The following is a 14,447-nucleotide window of genomic DNA, read 5'->3' as shown; positions in this document are numbered from 1 at the left end:
CTCCAACTGCTGAATGTGTTCTTGCTTGCCCCCCAACTGATGTCTGTGTTCTTGCTTGCTCCCTCCCTCCCAATGGAGACCAAGCTGACCCTTAATGGCCTTCCCCGCAAGCCCAAACCTTTGGTCCATAGTCATTGGCTGCTTGCAACTGCTGAGAATATTATCAACACATATTTAAAATAAAAAAATCTACTCACAACACATTCATGCATGCGTTTACTCTTTATTGTTTGCATTTTTATATCAAAGTAAAGTGTTGATTTATTTCTAAAACTTTTTTATTAATATTTTTCAATAAATACAACATTTCCTCTACAGTTATCATAAATACATCTTTATAATTTCATAAGGATTCAAGTGAAATGAAGTCATTGAATACACACATTTTGTTTAAAAAATAAATACATTTATTGCAATATTGAGCTACCTTTATAAAGTGCATAACGACTTGCACTGTCCAATATTGTAAGTTTGAAGGAAAAGATATTGGACATTGAAATACTCGGTGAATACAGCATTGAAAAGAGAAACACACACCAGATTTTATGTTTTATCCTTCATCTTTCAAATATCGTAGAAGAGGTCCACAACGTGCGAATCTATATATACAAAACATAATGCATGTTGTATTTATTTCAATTTGCGTACAATCATCAGCAACATGAAAACAAAAAAGTTTTTTATTTTACTTGTTGCAAAACCTGATCACCCTACCCTGATTTTATTATGTATGGTAGAACTTGCTCCAAACACTACATATCTTATGCAAGGCACGTTTGTTTTTCATTACCCGACTTAAGTTTTACCACCCAACTCGGTCCCTGCAATCCTTGGTCTCTCAATGCCTACTAACCCAAGGAAAGAGGTTGTGGGTGGGTGGCAGAGCTTCCCCTATTGAAGCTGCCTGGCTCTGGAACTTATATGTAGACAATCAGACATATTGAATTCCAGGAAAACTGTACACGTTACTTATTAATTCTTAACACTCCTGGACTGAGTATTGTTATTATTAGAGCCAAGAAGCTCCGAAGTTGAAGTGATACTGTACAAAACCAATACAAATTCTAAAACAGAAACACATGCATTCCTCTCAAGTACCAAAGATATTTTAGAGAAGGTAAGCCATGTACTGCGAAATGTAATATGCTCTTGACACCTCCACTGGATTCCATAAATATTTTTTTGAGTGAATGAGGTATAGTTTACTATAAAGTGCATTCTGAGCAATATTCAGTCATCATTAGCAGCACATATATTTGTTCACTTATTTGCATTTTAATAAAAGAACAGAACTACCATCGAGGGGTTTTTCACTGAACAGATAGAGAGGAGAACATTTTTGTACAATTAAACAGACGTATAGCGGTTGCAGTCAATAGCCATCGTTTAAAGCAAAAACACACAGGCAGCTGATGTACTTTTTGACATATTTGCTTAAAAAAAGCACATGGTTCCAAAGTTTATTTTCCTAATTGTCAGAAGAAAAAAATAAATAGCCTCTGCGGATTTTGCTGTACCTTATCTTCTTAACAATGAATCCAAGGATCACTTCCCAAAATACAGTGGTTGGAATAATGTCAACATTTACCGGTACATTTAACAAACATGGAGGGCCCGATTCTCAGAACTAACTTAAGACAAAATCCTAAACTTACTACCATTTTCGTATTCACAGAAGGCATTTACTCATTTTCGTATTCACAGAAGACACTTACACACTTCGGTATTCACAGAAGTTAGGAGTCCTAACTTTAGGACTCCTAAATGCCTTCTGCGAATACCGAAAGTCTTAAAATTAGGATTTGTCTCAGTTTAGGAGTCCTAAAGTTAGGACTCCTAACTTTACTACTACTAAACTCATAAAAATCCTAATTTTAAGGCTTTCGCTATTCACAAAAGGCATTTAGGAGTCCTAAAGTTAGGAGTCCTAACTTTACCACTATTAAATTGACAAAAATCCTAATTTTAAGAGTATCGGTATTCACAGAAGGCATTTAGGAGTCCTAAAGTTAGGAGTCCTAACTATACTACTACTAAACTGAGAAAAATCCTAATTTTAAGACTTTCGGTATTCACAGAAGGCATTTAGGAGTCCTAAAGTTAGGACTCCTAACTTCTGTGAATACCGAAATGAGTAAGTGCCTTCTGTGAATACCAAAATGAGTAAGTGCCTTCTGTGAATACCAAAATGGTAGCAAGTTTAGGATTTTGTCTTAAGTTAGTTCTGTGAATCGGGCCCGGAGTATCCACCCTGGGAAGGACCTTTTTGACTTATCCAAACAAAAATTATAACTAATAGTAAATGTATGCCTTTGTCTGTAGTGAAATATCTCCTGGGATCCTGGGAGATGGACCTCTGTCTCTTTCAAACACTTTCAAAACAGCTCTAAAACGTGCTTGCTTCTAAAATTCCCATACTCCTTTCTGCAAAATTGATTTGAATTTGAAGGGGAGAACTTCCCTAAAAGAGGATCACTGTAACCAAGTACATTACATAAATACATGAATAAAGTGTGCTCTGATATTCAACCATGCCAGAAAACTATTTTTTGTAAACAATCTAAAAAGACTACCAAATACCACTAAATACAAAAGGATTAAAACCCCCTAAGATTTGAAATCTTCATGGATGGTGCTTAATTTGAGCAGGCGTTGCATGTGGGGTCCACTGGCACTCATTTTTGGAGACTGGCACCTATTTTTCCTGATCAGAGTTTGACCCAGAGCATATGAGAATAACACAAAAGCCAAAAGTTGTAAAGATGGATTAAATCCCGCTAACATTTGAAATCTTCATGGATGGTGCTTAATTTGAGCAGGCGTTGCATGTGGGGTCCACTGGCACTCATTTTTGGAGACTGGCACTTATTTTTCCTGATCAGAGTTTGACCCAGAACATATGAGAATAAGACTTAAGTGGGAAAAATGAAAGAAGAGAAATGTGAAAAAACTGAGACGAAGTATAATAACAGAGATAAACGAGAACCTGCAAGACTGAGATAAAGAATTAGGGAGTGTCTGATGGTAGATTAAAGAAACATGGAGTGAAATCAAGCCTAAACAGCCTTTTTATTAGTCACCACCACCATTTGGCAGCACCAGCCAAGGTTCCTGAGCAAATCTTTAGGACCTGGTATTTAGGGCCTTATTACGAGTTTGGGGATCCGACAGCCATAGGACGACGCCCGCCCCTGCTAGCAGCCCATGGCCCTGGCGGTCCAAAGACCGCCGTATCGTGAATTGACCACTGGGCGGGCGGTGTGGAGGTGGGGATCTAGCAGTGGTGGTGAGTACTATTACCAAATATATTGATACCTGTGTGTACATTTCGACTGCATTTGTATCAGATGCACACATATGCAGGATATATGTGGGACAGTACCATATACCCATTAACGTGGTTGGCACCTGCAGATTACCGCACACAGGGTCGTAATCCTCGGGGTGAAGATCATGCTGTGAAGGGGAGACCTAGATAAAGAGGTCCACGTTGGAATATGCTTGTAAGAAGACGAAAGGGGGAGTACGCACCCCAAATCCTTTGTCAGCGCCACCTTGAAGCATGCCGTTGGACTGCCCTTGTCTACTTGTGGAACAGGCTACTCGTAATACGCACAGCCAAGCCACTCCCCTGTACCGCCCTATGGCGGCTGCCTTTCTATGATCGCGAACCCGGTGGTCAGCGGTCTGCTGGGGGTCTCAGCTGTCCAGCGGTGTTCTTCGCAAAGCTGATCCTCTTGACCGGCTCCAATGACAAGAGAGATTCCCTCTGGTGAATGTCATATCTTCTGGTAGGGTTATGCCTCTGATAATGCTTTTCACCTGTACTTTCAGATAAAGTAGTGATTGCCTAGTCGGCTTCTGCAGGTCTTCTGCCCACTAAAATTTCCTTAAACTAGGCTATGTTGAAGAACCTTTCTAATTGAGCGGCGTTAAAAAGATCACAAACAACTAACAGATCTCCTCACCTTTTATTTGTTATTTATTTGGTGAGTTTGTAAAGTGCTGCAAACCACCTTGAAGTGCTTTACAAAAACCACCAATACCAGGGGTGTAGGTTCCAGCCTACTTTGAGGCGTGTAGGTCCGGGCCATTTATCGATGCGTCCAGGGAATTGCTTCTCATTTAAAAAGCGCGTGCACACATTTGAGTTACTTGGTGTTGGGGTTCTAGGGTTTTAGAGTTCTTTAGCATTTTCACAACACTTGATTGAAAGCTGAATGAGCGTCTATGTACCCGACTCGACTCATTTGCCCATTTTGCATTTATACGACGCAAGATTGGCATCCAGGAACTCCTCACCATCAGGACAAATAAGCACGATTTTGCCCTAAATGTGTCCCACACAGTGCCCTCAAAATTAAAATGTTTTCTCCCTTAATATTCTACTTTTTTGAGCCACATAATGGGGCCAGTTCACAAAGGCATTTATGAGTATGTGATGTATTACTACAGCAGTATTACTTCGAGTGTTCATTAATGCCTTTATGAATTGGCCACAAATATCCATCATAGTGGCCCTGTAGTGTTATTAATGTGCAGTTCGGGAGCTGCAGGGCGCAGGTTTGTGCTGAAGTAAGCGCTTAGAATTCATTAATGGAAACAGGGCTCACAAGCCCATCCTGCAGATAACGTCCTTAGCCACAGAGCCTGCTATCAGGATGCCATGGAGAATAAAGGTCCATCGTGGAGTGCTTTTAACAAATCTTTTTGTTGAAAACAGTTTCATATTTTTCTATATTGACAAGAAACCGTGAATATTTAATGGATCGATGTATTTATTACAACCCAGTGCAAAGTACGTGCTAATCCCAGTTTAGCTTAGAGTCCATGAAGTTGATTTATTTAACGTTTTGTCAAAAGAAGACAGACTGGAGGATGATGGCCTTGGTAACCCCCCTGGAAAGCGGATACATTGCAGCTGCCGAGCCCGCCTGGCTGAAATCTGGGTTCACCCACACCCCCACCACCCACCCAGCATCCACTGAGCTTCAACTAGTGATGTGTGGGTGACCAGTAGTTGCTGGTTGAAAGCTCATCTTTGGTTTCACCTCTACTAGTTGATAGGGCAAACAACCTCCAAATGTATAGGCTGGGCAGGTATGCATTTGTGCTGACAGCTCTCCAGAAGAGAAAACAGCCATTTTCCTTCTCCTGCTTTTTTTAGGCAATATTTTCCCCTCATCTGTAGCGGGCAGGTGTGATTCTCCACCAGATGTGGATCTCACGTCTTGTGCATGCCTCTTGGACTTTAGCTGATTGTGTTAATTCTTGTTTCATTCTTCACATGTAGTTTTTTTGTCATTTTTATTTTTACAGTACTGTGTTTTACTTCTCGTCTGTGCTTTGCAGTTCAAGAACAATATATTACTTGTTTGACTCACATTCTTTCTTCAAATACCTTAAATAGTAGCTGATAACTCTGCTACATAAATTAACATAAAATAATTATACTTTTAATATTCACAGTTTATCTATTGTATTTTTCCGACCAGCCAGGAAGCACATATCTCCTATTTAAATTGTGTCATATTGGTCTGACATTATGAGCACATTCATGCTACTCTATGGATTGTAAAAAAGTTCTGTGCTCAAGTAAGCAAGGGCTACTACATCTATTGTGACATATGATCGCACCTTAGTGATAGCTGCTTCCTGATTGGACAGATAAGAAAAGGATCATCGACAGAGGGGTAAATGTAATGCAACCGTGGGCATTTTGTTCCCTTAACTGTCAAGTGCCATTATGAGACATATATATTATAGACACAGAAGCAGCCCACACAAAACAGTTGACAACATGCATTGGAGAGAACACAGCCGTGGATACCCATTCCTAAAAGTAAAAACAAACAATGGTTAGTTACTAGCATTGCAAGAGCATGTTCACAGTTATTGTTTATATCTGTGCATCTTCTACGTTAGTCTGCAGCACCTTTAACATAACACAACACTTGTATTCTTTAACTTTATGTGCTAGAATTTGTATGGACAATAGTATTGTTGATTGAAACTGATTAGGTTTAATATTATTCCTCTCTATTAAAATGTTAAATTTACAAGGACACATAGTGGCTGGTGTGTTCGAATTTCTGAGGTCAGTAGAGCTGGAATGGTTCACTTGCCATCAATGTTGCATCACTTAAGTCACCAGGATTGTGAGAAATCCAAGTGTCACACAAAGAGCAGTTATAGCAAATGAGCCAATTCCTTTCAGCAGGGGAGTGGTATGGCTGTAGTATGTAGCTGGTGGTACATTTTGTAACACACCGTCACAAATATATTACTAAAGCAAGGCGTAGTAGCACACTGTTATTTATACACAGCACATATTCGATTAAATGGCCACAAAATTTGCACTGACTTCCAGTTTTACTGATAAGACTATGTAGTACACGAGCAATATTGTGTGGAAATCGGGTTTAAACAAATATTTATCATTTGCAAATCACCAAGTAAAATGTCTGTATTTGTTACAATACTTTTAAAATCTTTATTTCCATCACATTTCAGAATTATGAAAAAAATAATGAGCTTTGTGTGTGCTTTCCTAAGTTCTGATATACTTTGAAATATCTGCACGGTTTATTTACACATCTTTGAATTTGTGTTGCAGAAAAAACTGACATACAGCCTTTCCTTTTATACTATCTATACGCCAGCAAGATTGTCAGATAGTTCCTTTGGCAACATACTTTAAATCTGCAGTCAGAGAAAGAAACCAATCTCCATGTTCAAAGAATAAGCAGCACTGCGTCAGAAGGCATAACCTGACATTTGACTTGTGTTTAAAGCATAGCAAATGTGACAAGATAAAAATAAAATTTACGAGCTCCTTTATTGCTCATTCACCTTCTAAACTGTGGCATCGTTATTTTGGGGGTGCTGCACCCCCTGAGTCCTTCTTTCCAGTGTCTGTATATGTCTGAGATAAGTGTTTATTTTGAGGAGCTGGATTCTAGTCATAGCTAGCATGGCCATAGGGTGCAGTGTATGCCCCCCCGCGGCTTTTCCTCCTCAATGACAAAACCAGAGAAGAGGATGTATTTTGTGGGTCCTTACCCAATCCAGTCTGCTGACATGCTTATTACACATAGCAGGGTCACTTTTTAGACAATACCTTCTGCAAAGCAACACAAAGTTGATGGCCGTGTTTTTAGAAATGTGAGTGATTAATCACCTACTCTTTGATTCTTCTATATGAGAAAAAGGGTATCTAGCTCTCTCATAGACCTTTGCACTTCATCTCATTCTGCCTCTCCATGCTAAGGAGAAACCCCTCACCACAAAGCTGCACTATAAACCGATGCACAAATTAAACATGCTGAGTGTTTGGTTTCCATGTCAATGAGTAGGCACTTGTGTTCATTACTCAATTGCTGATGACATGTTTCAAAAATGAAATTCTTCAGCTATCTTCATAACTGGAAATTCCAAAAACCAAACCTACTCATATGTGGCCCGGCAAAGCAATTGTGAATTTGAGGTGGTCAACCTCTGCCTTACTATGCTTTGTTCTGTTCTAAATTCTATCATTTGTTTAATCAAACTCATAGCATTACATTGAAACATTAAAGGGATAGCTGTCTTATTTTCCAATCCAAACATGAGTCAGGGGGTTTACCTTTTGCAGTAGTAGCATCGGAGGCAAAGGACATAATTGTGGTATCTGTCATATCTCACACTGTGAGTCCCTGTCCGCTCAGGCGTAACCGGGATTGGCCGTGCTCACCCACAGTCACTGCAAAGCCTCTAAAGGTATTCACTGTCACAAGAGGAGTAAAGAAAAAGTATTTCCATCCTTCTTTATAGGCCTGCACAGCTGCTCCTGGAGGCGGGGGTTGGAATGGATGTGTTATAGTGTCACAGGATGCATGTAACGATCCAAGTAAGGGATAACCATAGAACACAACACGTACTAGTTATATTGTCAAACCTCACTTCATTAATGGCACACAACATGAAAGAAAAGCCTAGACTACCTTCTGTTGACATCTCATTACATACACATTCCTCAGATCATGTTGGTTTTTACCCGTATGTTAGCATTTGATAAAGATTTGTCTTAACTTCTCCTAAAATATACCTAAAGATAGTTTATTGTGGGCTAGAGTACACTACACATTCTAAATGATAGCAAACTGTGTTAACAGTTTAATGCCTTTTCTGGGTTGAAGTACTTTTGGAAAAGTTCTTAACTGAGGTTAGAGTCATCAATAAGGTAGAGGTTGTTTATAGATTTGCCATGTGATTTTCTTCAGTAGAACCCAGATAAATCAAACAGATATTTAGGGCCTCATTACGATGTCGGTCGGAAAGCATTCCGACCGACTCCTTTTTGGAATGGTTTCGGAACGACTCAGGTTCAAGGAGTCTGACCTACCGATTATGATGGTTCCGAACACTGTTCGGTCAGACTCCCATTGACTTCAATGGGAAACCGTGTTCCGACCGACAACACAGGCTCCCATTGCAAAAAGGGGTTGATGCAGAAAACTCTGCACCGTGAGGCAGGCAACCCAAGGAGCCTGCCACAATGTGCATAGTTTGAAAGAGGGGTTCCATGGGTACCCCCACAGGCCTCAACCGGAGACATGCGGGTTTAGGGGGGCCTGCTACGGGCCCCCAAAGTTGGTTTCCAACAGCATTTTTGTGTCGGACAGACCGAGTCGGATAGGCTGCTGGAATGGGACATTGTAATCGGTCAGTCAGAAATGCTGTCCATTGAGCTTTATGAATCCTCTCAGATCAACTCGAGGTCTCCGAATGCTGGTAGGAACCGAGTCAAAATGACCTAAAGGTTTCCTTCTATCATAATTGGTAGCTCGGAAATGTTTCCGAGTTGGTCGGAAGCATGGGTTCCGACACGTGTTAGGAAAATCCGAATGCCATTCGGAGCCTTTCCGACCGACATCGTAATGTGGCTCTTAGTTGCTGCAGGAAGGATGGAGCCAAGGGCAACCTTCATTAATAGAGTAGGGTAGCAATTTTTAACCATGTATTTCCATGTAGATGCATTGGTTGCAATCATATATGCTCAATGATTGAGAGTAAAACAATAAAATGCCAATTTATTGACTCATCCCTAAACACCCTCATATAATCTGAATGGAAGTACACCTTTTCTTCCTGCGAATTCGGTGTCTGCCGTGTGTTAATAGAGGAAAGTCCAGGCACTCTCTTAGAATTTCAGCTTTCATCAGACACACTGGTGCAGTTCAATTTCATATCTGTCAATTACCATTCCTATGCTTTATCAAAAATTTGCCTCCTGGTAACAATCAAGCACCACAAATTATTGATACAGGTTGTAGTGATCTTAATACCACAATATTTTAAAACAAGATTCAGAACTTCCAATATACTTAAAGGAGAGTCCTACAGATACTATTTGGGATGATGAAATATGAGATCTATCTGACATGAGATCCGAACTAAACTGTCTGACCATCGATGAACAGGTCCACCAGCTTGTTTTGGAAAATGATTATTGGGAAATCCCCAATATACTTCTCAGATATTTTCCGTTTCCACCAAACACCCAAACTCCTGCTCTGTCGGAAAATTATTCATCCATAAATGTGCCTGCTCAAATCAGCAGTCAGATCATTAAAAGAAGAAGGGGTGACACTCTGGAACAATTACCTTTCTTGTTTGCTATCATTTTAACTTGAATTCTTGTTTTTAAAATTAATCCTTCATATTATATCAGATCATTTCAAGCCAAACTTTAAAAGATAGTATACCATATCATTCCATAACATTGTGACTACTGGAACATGACAGAATAACACACCTACTGCAAAGTCACTTACTTGAGAGATCTGTTTGTGTCATGCTGTGCCTTGGATTCTGTGGCATGCGATCCCTCGTTTTGTGTAGCAACTGTGATCACCAGGTCCATTTTATTTTCAAATGAAGTTATATCTTCTGCATTGCGACTAAAACAAAATGCAACTACTGGTTAGTGCCCCTTGCATATGTTGATGAAGAGAAGAAATTATGCAACTTGAAATTAAAAGTGTGAATCATTGTTTATTAACACATTAACCTACAATCATATAGATGGAGTGTAGCAGTGGCATAACTTTAGCCTCCACAGCCCCTGAAATGGGGGGGACCCTTAGCTCCAGGAGGCCTCCGGCACTGTTCATGGGCAGCTCCTGAATGGGTCCAGGTGGAGGTGCCTCCATGTAATTTGCTGGGAGGGCTATCAAGTTTCTTACACCACTAAAGTGTAGCTATCATGGGCTCGGGTAGTGACTTCACATGCCAAGCAGCCAACATTGCACACCCATACATATAATGCCAGGCGTAGCCATTATATCCAACTGATAAACAAGTAAACGTGTACCTGAATAACCGTGTGCACATCTATATGTATATCAACTATTTCAAGAAGCAATTTTACATTTTGTCAAAACAAATCCAAAACAAATAATCATCGACCCATTTGTTTTCATTCCTATTGTATTACACATGTATTTTAGTACACAAAATCTCATGTAATTTTTCCATTGAAGCACTTATTCAACATGTACAACAAAACAGCTATAAAGCAAAATAATATTGGAAATCAATGTTGCTTTGATGTGACTCCATCTTTATCTATATGTTGCCCTATGCGTTTCAGGACCAAAGGCTCCCTTCTTCAGGGGCATCTAGAAAAAATATAACAAAATCCAGCTGAAGTAACTGAAGACGCCAGAAGGTAAGTGAAACTTCTTTATTGTCAGTCGTAGATAAACACCTCCAATTGCCAGTCTGGCAGGTCACAGTCTGACAGGACTCCCAACATTATAAACAGCCTCATCCAAGACCAGAAGAGAATGGGAGAGACCATGTAGGATACAACACATCTCCCTCCCTAAGGGAGAGCAGAGGGAAGGAGGGGCAGGGAGAGACAAGGGAGAAAAGGGAAGACAGAGAGAGAAAGAAAGAGAAGAAGTCACAAAAGATCACAAAGCACAAAAGAAAAATATGCAGCCATTGGCCAACAAGAAACACACGCAACTAGGTCATTGAAAAATCTTTCTGCCACCTAGGAGGGCTCACATTTCTGCAGACCTTTTTACACAGGCCTGTACCTCACATAGTCCCAACCCTTTCCTCCTCCCCCTTTTCCGAGGGAATTAAGTTAGGGAGGCATTCAGTAAGTCTATCCATGCTCCACATTTTACCATTTTCCACAACAACTACATTGTTTTTGACTTGCTTTATCTTCTCTGGCTCATAGAATTTGTGCCCTTTGCTGCTTGCTACCTGGGACTTCCTTACCAGAACCCACTGCCCTGTTCTCCAGGCTTACTTCTGGTACCCCACTTCCTGTCATAAGTGTCTTTATATACCTTTTATTGTCTCACCACCCTTTCTCCTACTTCCTCGGGGTTAAAGGTGATCATCTTGTTCTTGAACAACCAACTGCGAGAAAGATTGGATCCCGCCTTTCTCCCCCTCAACATTTCAAATGGAGACATTCCTGTGGTGGCATTGGGGGTAGTGTGGTAAGACCATAACATGTCTCTCACCGCGCTCTCAACGGGTTTCCCTGAGGCCAGCGCTAACTGAATGGACTCTTTAAGAATTCTATTAGCCATTTCAACTTTGCTGTTGGCCTTGGGGCAATACAAAGGTGTACGCACATGTGAGATGGAAAGATCTTTTAAAAAGTCTGTCATTCCTTCAGACACGAATTGGACCCCATTGTCGATGATTAGAGTGTCAGGGATAACTTCCCTAGAGAATCCCTCAGATAAGAAATTGGTGAGGGTCTTAGTATTGACCATACTGACAAATTTGTGTGATATACTGTGTGAGAAATAGTCTATAAGAACAATAAGGTACTTGGTCTGGGGACCCGTGGCCTGTAGAGGTCCTGCAATGTCCAACCCCAATTTGTTCCACAGAACTGTTGGTACTTCTACGGGGATTAGGGGGGGACGCCTGATGCATTTGGTCTTTGTCACTAAGGCTACATGCCAGACAGTCTCTGACTCTTTCTTCCATGCGGTGATCCATGAGGGGGAACCAGTTATTAGATCAGAGTTTAGCTTTACAGAGACTCCTCCCCAAATGCCCCTAATGAGTTAAATCCAATATCTGGTTCCTCAGGCCTTCAGGTGGGACAATTTGGCCTGACTTCAATACTAAATCCTTGCATATGGATAATTAATCCCTTAGATTCCAGAAGCACTGTAGTTCCTCTGGTAGATCCCTGCATCTGTGGGGCCATCCATTGATAATAAACCCATTGACAGCCTTGAGCTCACTATCGTGTTCTGTACTGGCCTTCCACTGACTCTGTATCACTGCAGGTACTCTAATCTCCAAAATGGCATCCTCCATGAGCTCACCAACCTCCTCCTTGGCCACAGGAGCCCTTGACAAGTAATCTTCAGCACTGTTCTTGCATCCTGGTATATATGTTATTCTGAAATTAAAGGTTTGCAGCCCCCGGACCCATTTGGCTATATGGGGCGTGGTGTTTTCCATATTATTTTTTGAAAACAGAGACAGAAAGGGTTTATGATCAGTCCTTAACTCAAACGGCAAGCCCCACAAGTAAAATTTAAAGTGGGTGATTGCCCAGTAACAGTCAAGTGCCTTCTTCTCTACTGTTGAGTAATTGGCTTCAGCACCAGTAAGTGTCCTGGAGGCATACGCTATAATTCTCTCTGGGTTGTCTATTCTTTGCGATAAGGTGGCTCCTATCCCCTTGTTGCTGGCATCTGTGGTAAGAAATGATTTCCTTTACAAACAGCAATTACCAATGTGGGGCGCATTGGAGATGGAACTCTTTATCACCTCAAACGCTGCATCATGCTCCCTCTCCCATTCAAACTCTGACCCTTTCTTAAGTAAGTTCCTGAGTGGTTGGGTGAGGACAGAGAAATTCTTTATGTACTTGACCATATATTCTGCCAGTCCCAAGAAGGATTTAATCTCTTCTTTGGATGTGGGTTTGGGGGCTCTGCATACTGCTTCAAACAAATCTGCTAAGAGTTGTATTCCCTCCTCTGAAATGGTGTGACTTAAGTAGTCCACTGAGGTTACCCCCAGCTTACACTTGCTTTCCTTGGTGGTCAAACCAGTTTCCTTTAACTTGCTCAAGACATTTTCTAAGATTGTAAGTGTGTTCACTTTCTCTGGACCCATATATCAGTAGGTTGTCTTGAAAGCACAAAGTCTTTACACACTCCTTCAATATGTGCTGCATTATTCTTTGGAATGCAGAGGCAGCTGATGCAAGTCTGAATGGCATTCACAAACATTTAAAGTTGCCAAACTGAGTGGTGAATGCAGTCAACATTTGGGAGTCTGGATGCAAGGTGACCTGGTGGTATGCCGAAAAGAGGTCCAAAACACTGAAGTACTTGGCGCCCTGTATGGTAATCAAAATCCCACGTATCCTCTGTAAGTGATGCCTGTCCACCCGGATGTTGGCATTCAGGTCCCTTAAGTCTACACATAGACAAATGTTCTTTCATTGTCCTTGGTGGTAAGAACAATGGATGCCAGCCACTCTGAGCTCTCAAATTCTTTTATCACCCCTTGTTGCACTAGTTTGTGCAACTCAGCCTTTAAAGGCTCTCTCATAAGGAGGGGAATCTATCTGTTTTTTTGGACCACAGCTCCCTCTTTGAGGGTAATCTTGCGCACGTATTTCTTTAATCTCTCCAACTGCTCAGTAAACACCTCCGGGAATTTCTTGGTGATGTTGCTGACTAACTCTGGTGGTTTAACTAATAGAACTTGATCAATGTTGTTGGGATCGAGAGTGATGCCTAGTTCCTTTTGGTGTTTCCACCCCAATAAACTAGAACCTTTCTTTCTGATGTATACCTTCCCCATCCTGTGCCTTCCCTTGAAGCTTATTATCATTCTTACCATACCTACTAAAGAAATGGGTTACCTGTTGTACCCCCCGGGATGGATGTCTGCAGCCTCCACTACCAGATTATGTGTGCTAAACATTTTCTCAAACAGTTTTTTCTCTATTAGTGCATACAGTGAGCATGAGTCCGCAAACACCTGGAAACTGACCTCCTCAAGAGTTATCTCGCAAGTGGGGTATTGTACAGCTTCTTCCGCTTCCACTTGCTTAATTTGAAACACATAGTCTTTGTTCTCATCCCCTTTGGGTCAGGACCATTTAAAAAGTGTAATTTTTCACCTGCTGTTTTACACACCTTGGAAAAGTGGCCCATTTTATTACATTTCTTGCATACCACATTTCTCGCTGGGCACCTTAAATTATACTCCAAATAATGATGGTTACCACACCTGTAGCAGCGAGCATTTTCCTGCTTGTAGCGGTTAACTTCTTTTTTAATTTCACTGATCTTGCACACAGCGTCTTCACTATCAAGGATTTTCACCTCCTCTCTCTCTTTGTCCAACACTGGCACCTTTTTCATTTCCCACATGCATAATGCTGTATGTTCTAT

At 41.0% G+C, this 14,447-nt stretch overlaps 1 protein-coding gene across 2 annotated transcripts in view; it reads right to left on the bottom strand.

The window, feature by feature from the left end:
* Nucleotides 1-227: 227 nt before the first annotated feature.
* Nucleotides 228-14,447, bottom strand: part of LOC146866418 (interleukin-8-like) — a 65,580-nt gene continuing 51,360 nt past the window's right edge. For both annotated transcript variants that reach the window (XM_085636483.1, XM_085636484.1), the window contains exons 4-5: nt 9,816-9,941; nt 228-5,836 (exon numbers count right to left, since the gene is read on the bottom strand). In XM_085636483.1, the coding sequence (XP_085492609.1) occupies nt 5,761-5,836; nt 9,816-9,941 (202 nt within the window). In that variant the 3' untranslated portion in view covers nt 228-5,760. The remainder of the gene's footprint in view (nt 5,837-9,815; nt 9,942-14,447) is intronic.

The sequence above is a fragment of the Triturus cristatus genome, chromosome 2_1, assembly GCF_964204655.1.
Source record: "Triturus cristatus chromosome 2_1, aTriCri1.1, whole genome shotgun sequence".
NCBI lineage: Eukaryota > Metazoa > Chordata > Amphibia > Caudata > Salamandridae > Triturus > Triturus cristatus.
The sequence above is the reverse complement of the archived record's forward strand: the minus strand, read 5'-3'. Positions and strand labels throughout refer to the sequence as shown.